The sequence below is a fragment of the Hyperolius riggenbachi genome, chromosome 10 (genome assembly GCF_040937935.1).
Source record: "Hyperolius riggenbachi isolate aHypRig1 chromosome 10, aHypRig1.pri, whole genome shotgun sequence".
Taxonomy (NCBI): domain Eukaryota; kingdom Metazoa; phylum Chordata; class Amphibia; order Anura; family Hyperoliidae; genus Hyperolius; species Hyperolius riggenbachi.
This window is the reverse complement of record NC_090655.1, coordinates 288984451-288996787: the sequence shown is the minus strand read 5'-3', so window position 1 is coordinate 288996787 and position 12337 is coordinate 288984451. Positions and strand designations below refer to the sequence as shown.

The 12337-nt window shown below is 54.3% G+C and overlaps 1 protein-coding gene across 1 annotated transcript in view; it reads right to left on the bottom strand.

Annotated features, from left to right (window-relative positions):
- LOC137537287 (uncharacterized) overlaps nt 1-12337 on the bottom strand; it is a 63384-nt gene that overhangs the window by 30862 nt on the left and 20185 nt on the right. Inside the window, exons 3-4 of the mRNA XM_068259365.1 lie at nt 10003-10584; nt 2146-2265 (exon numbers count right to left, since the gene is read on the bottom strand). Coding sequence (XP_068115466.1) covers nt 2146-2265; nt 10003-10584 — 702 coding nt within the window. The remainder of the gene's footprint in view (nt 1-2145; nt 2266-10002; nt 10585-12337) is intronic.

The window sequence follows — 12337 nt, the reverse complement described above, 5'->3', positions numbered from 1 at the left end:
CTCTTTCACCCCGCCCCGCACCACCCCTCCCAGATATTCAGGTCACTATCAACAGCACTACCATCCGCCCTACCTCCCAGGCCCGCTGCCTGGGCGTCACCCTAAACTCTGCCCTCTACTTCAGCCAACACATCCAAAATGTTACCAGAACCTGCAACTTCCACCTTCGAAGCTTCTCCAAAATCCGCCCCTTTCTGACCCCAGACACTACCAAGCTTCTCATCCATGCCCTCATCATCTCCCGCCTTGACAACTGCAATGCCGTACTATCTGGCCTCCCCTTAAAACGCATTGAACCCCTTCAATCAGTCATGAATGCAGCAGATAGACTCATCCATCTTTCCCACCGCTCTGCTTCCACGTCTCCCCTCTGCAAAGCCCTACACTGGCTCCCTATCAGCTTCAGGATCAATTTTAAGGTTCTGTGCCTTACCTACAAATCTGTGCACAAGACCTGCCCAACCTACATTTCTGAGCTCGTCCACAGATATATACCTGCCCGTCCCCTCTGGTCCTCCAATGATCTCCGCCTGACTTCCCCACGCATTTCTCATTCCCATGCATGCCTACAAGACTTCTCAAGAGCTGCCCCCACCCTATGGAACTCCCTTCCACTCCCCCTCAGACTCAATCCTTCCTTCTACACCTTCAAGCAAGCCCTCAAAACACATTTCTTTAAAATGGCCTACCCCACATCTACCACACTCTAACTCTGTCAACCACCTTTTCCACAGTCCTACCTCATGTGTTCCTCCCCCACCCTTTATGGCTCATACACACAGGGCACAACTGTCGCCACAAACACGTGGCACGCGCATGTCTGAGCGACAGTTGCCCCGTGTGTATGACGTGCGCGCCACGAACTGTCGCCGGGAAGTGAAGTTGCCATGCGATTGAAAAGTACAATCGCCGGCAACTTCTGTCTCCGCAACGGTCGCTAGTCCGCCACGCGTATTGCGTGTGTATGCGGACTAGCGACGGGAGACAAGCGCAAGTGAATGGCGCATCCGGCCGGGGGATGCTCCCTTCACAGACAGCTTCCGCCGTATCTCTGCCTTTGTGGATGGCGGTCGCCGCCAGCTGTTGCTCCCTGGACTCTTGTCTGCTGGCAACTTTAGATTGTAAGCCTTTGGCAGACCCCCCCCCCCCCCCCCCCCTTAGTGTGGCCTCCTTAAATTTGCTACCCCAGCAATGACACCCTTCTCCAGGACTAACTAGGACTTGATTTGCTGGGACTGTTTGGCAAGGGAGCAGCTCCTGGATAGTGTATTGGATAAAGAAACTACCTTTGATGTAGGAGACTGGGGTTGGCATCCTGGCTGGGGCCAGCACCTGTTCCGTAAGTAATTTGTAGTGAAATGCCTTATTGTTCCAGGGATGTCTGCTGACTGTGCCTTCCTTGGCTGCAGCACCCAGCTACTTTGGAGTCAGACAGGAGGAAAGCATTAAGCTGCGCTGCTAAAGCACTGCAGCTTAACGTGAGCAGCGCGCGGTGTGCACACTATACACACTGTAGTGCTGCGTAGTGTGCGCTGGTAACTTACTTATGCTCCGTGCTAATATCGGCCACTCCACTCATCCCGCCCTGAGCCCCTCCCTGGGCCACTCCACTCATCCCGCCCTGAGCCCCTCCCTGGGCCCGCCCTGTGCCACTTCACTCATCCCGCCCTGAGCCCCTCCCTGGGCCCGCCCTGTGCCACTTCACTCATCCCGCCCTGAGCCCCTCCCTGGGCCCGCCCTGTGCCACTCCACTCATCCCGCCCTGAGCCCCTCCCTGGGCCCGCCCTGTGCCACTTCACTCATCCCGGTCCAGTGACTTCACAAGATGTGATGCCCGCACTGTCAAGTGACAAGCAGCCTACCGGGCCAATCAAAGTGCGGGGATCCCGTCCTATAAAGTCACTGGACCCGGCAGGGCTCAGGGCGGGATCAGTGGAGCGGCTGCTACTTGGCAGGAGCACACGTAAGATACCAGCACATGCTACACTGCACCATTGTGCATAGCATGCGCACAACTCACGCCCCTCACATTAAGCCGCACTACTTTAGCCGGGGGCCAGGTGTGAGGGGGGAATGCATGTGCTAGTGTTATATATGTTTATAAACAAGAATAAAAGTATTCTACCATGTGACAGTCATCCTCACCTCTCCCGTCAATAGGCAGATGATCTCTAGTGTGAGGTTTAGTATCCTCTCAGCCATGTGACCGGGCTCCGCCTCCATCATTACCGATGTGGTCATGTGATCTCCAGAGGTCGCTCTCTCCTGTACAGAAATGATAGAGTGAGGATGTTGTTACACTAGATCATACATGTCAAACTCCGGCCCGCGGGCCACATCTGGCCCTCGGAGACATTAAATGTGTCCCTTATTTGGTTTCCCCACTTTGCATTATGTTTGGCCCACTCTAGTCCACCAGGGAAGCTATATTGGAGGTGAAGCCCTAGATCACCAGGGAAGCCATATGGGGTAAGTAGGGGGAAAGCACTGAACACTAGGGAACTGTATAGGGGAGGGTGGGGGCCACTAGTCACCAGGGAACTGTATAGGGCAGGAGGGAGGGGGCCACTAGACACCAGGGAACTGTATAGGGGAGGGAGGGGCCACTAGACACCAGGGAACTGTATAGGGGAGGGTGTGGACCACTAGACACCAGGGAACTGTATAGGGGAGGGAGGGGGCCACTAGACACCAGGGAACTGTATAGGGGAGGGAGGACCACTAAACACCAGGGAACCATATAGGAGAGGGAGGGGGCCACTAGACACCAGGGAACTGTATAGGGGAGGGTGGGGGCCACTAGACACCAGGGAACTGTATAGGGGAGGAGGGTGGGGGCCACTAGACACCAGGGAACTGTATAGGGGAGGGAGGGGGCCACTAGACACCAGGGAACTGTATAGGGGAGGAGGGTGGGGGCCACTAGACACCAGGGAACTGTATAGGGGAGGGAGGGGGCCACTAGACACCGGGGAACTGTATAGGGGAGGGAGGGGGCCACTAGACACCAGGGAACTGTATAGGGGAGGGAGGGGGCCACTAGACACCGGGGAACTGTATAGGGCAGGAGGGAGGGGGCCATTAGACACCAGGGAACTGTATAGGGGAGGGAGGTGGCCACTAGACACCAGGGAACTGTATAGGGAGGAGGGTGGGGGCCACTAGACACCAGAGAACTGTATAGGGGAGGGAGGGGGCCACTAGACACCAGGGAACTGTATAGGGGAGGGAGGGGGCCACTAGACACCAGAGAACTGTATAGGGGAGGGAGGGGGCCACTAGACACCGGGGAACTGTATAGAGCAGGAGGAGGGCCACTAGACACCAGGGAACTGTATAGGGGAGGGAGGTGGCCACTAGACACCAGGGAACTGTATAGAGGAGGAGGGTGGGGGCCACTAGACACCAGAGAACTGTATAGGGGAGGGAGGGGGCCACTAGACACCAGGGAACTGTATAGGGGAGGGAGGGGGCCACTAGACACCAGGGAACTGTATAGGGGAGGGAGGGGCCCACTAGACACCAGGGAACTGTATAGGGGAGGGAGGGGGCCACTAGACACCAGGGAACTTTATAGGGGAGGGAGGAGGGCCACTAGACACCAGGGAACTGTATAGGGGAGGGAGGAGGGCCACTAGACACCAGGGAACTGTATCAAGGAGGGTGGGGGCCACTAGACACCAGGGAACTGTATAGGGGAGGGAGGGGGCCACTAGACACCAGGGAACTGTATAGGGAAGGGAGGGGGCCACTAGACACCAGGGAACTGTATAGGGGAGGGAGGTGGCCACTAGACACCAGGGAACTGTATAGGGGAGGGAGGTGGCCACTAGACACCGGGGAACTGTATAGGGAAGGGAGGAGGTCACTAGACACCAGGGAACTGTATAGGGGGGGGGAGGGGGCCACTAGACACCAGGGAACTGTATAGGGGAGGGAGGGGGCCACTAGACACCGGGGAACTGTATAGGGGAGGGAGGTGGCCACTAGACACCGGGGAACTGTATAGGGGAGGGAGGGGCTACTAGACACCAGGGAACTGTATAGGGGAGGGAGGTGGCCACTAGACACCGGGGAACTGTATAGGGGAGGGAGGGGGCCACTAGACACCAGGGAACTGTATAGGGGAGGGAGGTGGCCACTAGACACTGGGGAACTGTATAGGGGAGGGAGGGGGCCACTAGACACCAGGGAACTGTATAGGGGAGGGTGGGGGCTACTAGACATCAGGGAACTGTATAGGGGAGGGAGGGGGCCACTAGACACCAGGGAACTGGATAGGAGAGGGAGGGGGCCACTAGACACCGGGGAACTGTATAGGGGAGGGGGCCGCTAGACACCAGGGAACTGGATAGGAGAGGGAGGGGGCCACTAGACACCAGGGAACTGTATAGGGGAGGGTGGGGGCTACTAGACATCAGGGAACTGTATAGGGGAGGGAGGGGGCCACTAGACACCAGGGAACTGGATAGGAGAGGGAGGGGGCCACTAGACACCAGGGAACTGTATAGGGGAGGGAGGTGGCCACTAGACACCGGGGAACTGTATAGGGGAGGGAGGTGGCCACTAGACACCAGGGAACTGTATAGGGGAGGGAGGAGCCACTAGACACCAGGGAACTGTATAGGGGAGAGAGGTGGCCACTAGACACCAGGGAACTGTATAGGGGAGAGAGGTGGCCACTAGACACCAGGGAACTGTATAGGGCAGGAGGGAGGGGGCCACTAGACACCAGGGAACTGTATAGGGGAGGGAGGGGCCACTAGACACCAGGGAACTGTATAGGGGAGGGTGTGGACCACTAGACACCAGGGAACTGTATAGGGGAGGGAGGGGGCCACTAGACACCAGGGAACTGTATAGGGGAGGGAGGACCACTAAACACCAGGGAACCATATAGGAGAGGGAGGGGGCCACTAGACACCAGGGAACTGTATAGGGGAGGGTGGGGGCCACTAGACACCAGGGAACTGTATAGGGGAGGAGGGTGGGGGCCACTAGACACCAGGGAACTGTATAGGGGAGGGAGGGGGCCACTAGACACCAGGGAACTGTATAGGGGAGGAGGGTGGGGGCCACTAGACACCAGGGAACTGTATAGGGGAGGGAGGGGGCCACTAGACACCGGGGAACTGTATAGGGGAGGGAGGGGGCCACTAGACACCAGGGAACTGTATAGGGGAGGGAGGGGGCCACTAGACACCGGGGAACTGTATAGGGCAGGAGGGAGGGGGCCATTAGACACCAGGGAACTGTATAGGGGAGGGAGGTGGCCACTAGACACCAGGGAACTGTATAGGGAGGAGGGTGGGGGCCACTAGACACCAGAGAACTGTATAGGGGAGGGAGGGGGCCACTAGACACCAGGGAACTGTATAGGGGAGGGAGGGGGCCACTAGACACCAGAGAACTGTATAGGGGAGGGAGGGGGCCACTAGACACCGGGGAACTGTATAGAGCAGGAGGAGGGCCACTAGACACCAGGGAACTGTATAGGGGAGGGAGGTGGCCACTAGACACCAGGGAACTGTATAGGGGAGGAGGGTGGGGGCCACTAGACACCAGAGAACTGTATAGGGGAGGGAGGGGGCCACTAGACACCAGGGAACTGTATAGGGGAGGGAGGGGGCCACTAGACACCAGGGAACTGTATAGGGGAGGGAGGGGCCCACTAGACACCAGGGAACTGTATAGGGGAGGGAGGGGGCCACTAGACACCAGGGAACTTTATAGGGGAGGGAGGAGGGCCACTAGACACCAGGGAACTGTATAGGGGAGGGAGGAGGGTCACTAGACACCAGGGAACTGTATCAAGGAGGGTGGGGGCCACTAGACACCAGGGAACTGTATAGGGGAGGGAGGGGGCCACTAGACACCAGGGAACTGTATAGGGAAGGGAGGGGGCCACTAGACACCAGGGAACTGTATAGGGGAGGGAGGTGGCCACTAGACACCAGGGAACTGTATAGGGGAGGGAGGTGGCCACTAGACACCGGGGAACTGTATAGGGAAGGGAGGAGGTCACTAGACACCAGGGAACTGTATAGGGGGGGGAGGGGGCCACTAGACACCAGGGAACTGTATAGGGGAGGGAGGGGGCCACTAGACACCGGGGAACTGTATAGGGGAGGGAGGTGGCCACTAGACACCGGGGAACTGTATAGGGGAGGGAGGGGCTACTAGACACCAGGGAACTGTATAGGGGAGGGAGGGGGCCACTAGACACCGGGGAACTGTATAGGGGAGGGAGGGGGCCACTAGACACCAGGGAACTGTATAGGGGAGGGAGGTGGCCACTAGACACTGGGGAACTGTATAGGGGAGGGAGGGGGCCACTAGACACCAGGGAACTGTATAGGGGAGGGTGGGGGCTACTAGACATCAGGGAACTGTATAGGGGAGGGAGGGGGCCACTAGACACCAGGGAACTGGATAGGAGAGGGAGGGGGCCACTAGACACCAGGGAACTGTATAGGGGAGGGGGCCGCTAGACACCAGGGAACTGGATAGGAGAGGGAGGGGGCCACTAGACACCAGGGAACTGTATAGGGGAGGGTGGGGGCTACTAGACATCAGGGAACTGTATAGGGGAGGGAGGGGGCCACTAGACACCAGGGAACTGGATAGGAGAGGGAGGGGGCCACTAGACACCAGGGAACTGTATAGGGGAGGGAGGTGGCCACTAGACACCGGGGAACTGTATAGGGGAGGGAGGTGGCCACTAGACACCAGGGAACTGTATAGGGGAGGGAGGAGCCACTAGACACCAGGGAACTGTATAGGGGAGAGAGGTGGCCACTAGACACCAGGGAACTGTATAGGGGAGAGAGGTGGCCACTAGACACCAGGGAACTGTATAGGGCAGGAGGGAGGGGGCCACTAGACACCAGGGAACTGGATAGGAGAGGGAGGGGGCCACTAGACACCAGGGAACTGTATAGGGGAGGGAGGTGGCCACTAGGCACCGGTGAACTGTATAGGGGAGGGAGGTGGCCACTAGACACCAGGGAACTGTATAAGGGAGGGAGGTGGCCACTAGACACCAGGGAACTGTATAGGGGAGGGAGGGGGCCACTAGACACCAGGGAACTGTATAGGGGAGAGAGGTGGCCACTAGACACCAGGGAACTGTATAGGGGAGGGAGGAGGCTACTAGACACCAGGGAACTGTATAGGGGAGGGAGGGGGGCACTAGACACCAGGGAACTGTATAGGGGAGGGAGGGGGCCACTAGACACCAGGGAACTGTATAGGGGAGGGAGGTGGCCACTAGACACCAGGGAACTGTATAGGGGAGGGTGTGGACCACTCGACACCAGGGAACTGTATAGGGGAGGGAGGGGGCCACTGGACACCAGGGAACTGTATAGGGGAGGGAGGGGGCCACTAGACACCAGGGAACTGTATAGGGCAGGAGGGAGGGGGCCACTAGACACCAGGGAACTGTATAGGGGAGGGAGGGGGCCACTAGACACCAGGGAACTGTATAGGGCAGGAGGGAGGGGGCACTAGACACCAGGGAACTGTATAGGGGAGGGAGGTGGCCACTAGACACCAGGGAACTGTATAGGGGAGGGAGGTGGCCACTAGACACCGGGGAACTGTATAGAGCAGGAGGGGGGCAACTAGACACCAGGGAACTTTATAAGGGAGGGAGGTGGCCATTAGACATTGATGTTAGCCTATGACTTGGTCCCAGTGTACAGTGTTTGGCCCACTTTGTATTTGAGTTTGACACCCCTGCACTAGATATAGATGTGTTATACCTCTATTATTACACTAGATATATACTGTATATGTTATTTCCTCTATTCCTACACTAGACATAGCTGTGTTATACCTCTTTTATTGGTAGCAGGAAAAAGGGGCGTCGGCTGAGGGTGGACGTAAGGGGCACCGCCATAGACTTTAATGCAATTATCGTTAATACGGCAAAAAAAGCAGAAAAAAGGGCGCTGCGATAAATATCGTTCACAACATTAGAACTTTATAATTTTTGAAGTATGTTATCATTTTAGAAGCTGTATTTGTACTGACATTGGATTACACACAGGTGCACTCTATTTAGTCATTAGCACTCATCAGGCAATATCTATGGGAAACTGACTGCATTTATTTGTAAAAAATGTTTGGAATGATGTATGATTTTCGTTCCACTTCTCACATGTACACCACTTTGTATTGGTCTTTCATGTGGAATTCCAATAAAATTGATTCATGTTTGTGGCAGTAATGTGACAAAATGTGGAAAACTTCAAGGGGGCCGAATACTTTTGCAAGCCACTGTACCTCTATTATTACACTAGATAGAGGTGTGTTACAGCCAGTGGAGCAGCAATAGGGGTTGCAACCGCACCGGGGCCCTTGGGCCCCCATAGGGCCCTCCCTCAAACGCAGTATTAGCTCTTTGTTGGTCCTGTGTTTGTAATAATCACTTCTATAAATGCTTTGAATGATAATAATCAGTAACATGCTGTCCCCCCTCCCCCCTTCTGGCACCTCTGACACTGGGGTTGTCCTTGGCAAGTTCTGGTGCGCCGTATCAATTGTTCTGTATAAAGTGCTTGGGGGGCCCCAATGTAAAACTTGCACTGGGGCCCATAGCTCCTTAGCTACGCCACTGGTTATATCCTCTATTATTACACTAGATATACCAGTAGTTATGTTATATCCTCTATTATTACACTAGATATACCAGTAGTTACGTAATATCCTCAATTATTACACTAGATATACCAGTAGTTATGTTATAAGTCTATTATTACACTAGATATACCAGTAGTTATGTTATACCTCTATTATTACACTAGATATACCAGTAGTTATGTTATATCCTCTATTATTACACTAGATATACCAGTAGTTACATTATACCTCTATTATTACACTAGATATACCAGTAGTTACGTTATACCTCTATTATTACACTAGATATACCAGTAGTTACATTATACCTCTATTATTACACTAGATATACCAGTAGTTACGTTATACCTCTATTATTACACTAGATATACCAGTAGTTATGTTATATCCTCTATTATTACACTAGATATACCAGTAGTTACATTATACCTCTATTATTACACTAGATATACCAGTAGTTACGTTATACCTCTATTATTACACTAGATATACCAGTAGTTGCGTTATACCTCTATTATTACACTAGATATACCAGTAGTTACGTTATACCTCTATTATTACACTAGATATACCAGTAGTTACGTTATACCTCTATTATTACACTAGATATACCAGTAGTTACGTTATACCCTCTATTATTACACTAGATATACCAGTAGTTATGTTATACCTCTATTATTACACTAGATATACCAGTAGTTACGTTATACCTCTATTATTACACTAGATATACCAGTAGTTACATTATACCCTCTATTATTACACTAGATATACCAGTAGTTGCGTTATACCCTCTATTATTACACTAGATATACCAGTAGTTGCGTTATACCTCTATTATTACACTAGATATACCAGTAGTTGCGTTATACCTCTATTATTACACTAGATATACCAGTAGTTACGTTATACCTCTATTATTACACTAGATATACCAGTAGTTACGTTATACCTCTATTATTACACTAGATATACCAGTAGTTACGTTATACCCTCTATTATTACACTAGATATACCAGTAGTTATGTTATACCTCTATTATTACACTAGATATACCAGTAGTTACGTTATACCTCTATTATTACACTAGATATACCAGTAGTTACGTTATACCTCTATTATTACACTAGATATACCAGTAGTTACGTTATACCTCTATTATTACACTAGATATACCAGTAGTTACGTTATACCTCTTATTACACTAGATATACCAGTAGTTACGTTATACCTCTATTATTACACTAGATACAGATGTGCAGAAACTCCTGATGGATACTGTGAAGGATAATGCCTAGCTTCTGGCTGAATGGGTGACTCTGTGATTGTCAGGTGACTGTGATCTTCTACATTTACCTTTGGAGAGGACGGCGGAAGGCGCTCCTCCTTGCATGTGTTTGGGTGATGGAGTGACAGAGAATGCCGGACCACCTCCAGTAACTCAGGGTCCTCTTCCGAGCTGTGATATTCCGGTTGGATCTGGGCAGACATGCACAGTGCGGGCGTTCTATCTTCTGGTGGGTCAGAGAAGCAGCATGGCCATTTTGGGTTATCAACATCTGGAATCCCTGAAGACAAGTTTGCAGCTTTTCGCTTTACGGCCCTCCTCCTCCATTTATCGAAACGACAGTCGGTGTAAGTCGGTACTTCCTTAAAAAGTGTTGGCTCTGCATCCTTGCGAAGGTGCCGTAGCGTCCCCTTCACAGTATAGGAATCCAGGGAGAAATGATTAGAGCACATACGGAATTTATCCCCCTGACGATCTTCCAGCACCATCGGAACAAAAGCACAAATCTGCTCCTCCTCCATGCCGGCGTTCTGGAGCCAGCGCCTTATTCTCTGTGCATCTTTTGGCAACCTATGTAGAGAAACATCCGGGTACTTTGATTTCTGACCAGTCATGTGGATACATTTCTTGTAGATACAGCGAGGCATTTTCTGTAAAAAATAAATAAACATATCAATAAGACAAAAACACCTATGATGCCTGACGCCCGTCGGGGATCGGTAACATTGCTGGGACAGTACAAACGTATGTCAGCTGCGTAGCTGTACTGTCGCTATGCGGGGGGTTGAGCAGAGGGACGACACAGCGAAGCGTGCTGGAAGTGGCGGGAGATGGGCAGGTAGGAGGAGAGCAGAGGGATGACAAAGCGGCGTGTGTGTAACTTGGCGGAAGATGGGCGGGGTAGGAGGAGCAGAGGGACGACAGAGCAGCACGTGCGTGACGTGACGGATGGGGTAGGGGGAGCGTAGAGATGACAAAGCGGCATATGCGTGACGTGACGGGAGATGGGTGGGGTAGGGGGAGCGTAGAGATGACAAAGCGGCATATGCGTGATGTGGGGGGAGATGGGCGGGGTGGGGGGGAGCAGAGGGATGACAGAGCAGCGTGTGTGTGACATGGCGGGAGATGGGCGGGGTAGGGGGAGCGGAGGGACGACAGAGCAGCGTGTGTGTGAAGTGGCGGGAGATGGGCGGGGTAGGGGGAGCAAAGGGATGACAGAGTGGTGCATGATGTGGCGGGAGATGGGCGGGGTAGGGGGAGCAGAGGGATGACAGAGTGGTGCGTGACGTGGTGGGAGATGGGCGGGGTAGGGGGGAGCGGAGGGGCAACAGAGCAGCGTATGCGTGACATGGTGGGAGATGGGTGGGTTAGGGGGAGCAGAGGGACAGAGTGGCGCATGTGACATGGTGGCAGATGGGCGGGGTAGGAGGGAGCAGAGGGATGACAGAGTGGTGCATGACGAGGCGGGAGATGGGCTGGGTAAGGGGAGAGGAGGGACGACAGAGCGGCGCATGTGACATGGTGGGAGATGGGCGGGGAGGGGGGAGCAGAGGGGTGACAGAGCGGCGCATGTGACATGGTGGGAGATGGGCAGGGTAAGGGGGAGCAGAGGGATGACAGAGTGGCGCATGACATGGTGGGATATGGGCGGGGTAGGGGGGAGCTGAAGGACGACAGAGCGGCGCGTGTGACGTGGCGGGAGATGGGGTAGGGGACCACAGTGGGGCGACAGAGCGTGGAGACATGGCGGGAGATGGGACAGGGTGGGGGGGAGCAGAGGGACAACAGAGCAGCACGTGCGTGACAGGTCGGGAGATGGGCGGGGTAGGAGGAGCAAAGGGAAGACAGAGCAGCACGTGCGTGACGTGACGGGTGGGGTAGGGGGAGCGTAGAGATGACAAAGCTGCATATGCGTGACGTGGGGGGAGATGGGCGGGGTAGGGGGAACAGAGGGATGACAGAGTGGTGCATAACGTGGCGGGAGATGGGCGAGGTAGGGGGAACAGAGGGATGACAGAGTGGTGCATAACGTGGCCGGAGATGGGCGAGGTAGGGGGAACAGAGGGATGACAGAGCAGCGTATGCGTGACGTGGTGGGAGATGGGCGGGGTAGGGGGGGGAGCAGAGGGACGACAGAGCGGCACATGTGACATGGTGGGAGATGGGCGGGGAGGGGGGAGCAGAGGGGTGACAGAGCGGCGTGTGTGACGTGGTGGGAGATGGGAGGGGTAGGGGGAGCAGAGGGAAGACAGAGCGGCACGTGCGTGACGTGGCGGGAGATGGGACGGGGTACGGGGGAACGGAGGGACGACAAAGCAGCATGTGCGTGAGGTAACGGGAGATCGGCGGGGTAGGGGGGAGCGGAGGGAAGAAAGACCTGTGTGTGCGTGACGTGGTGGGAGA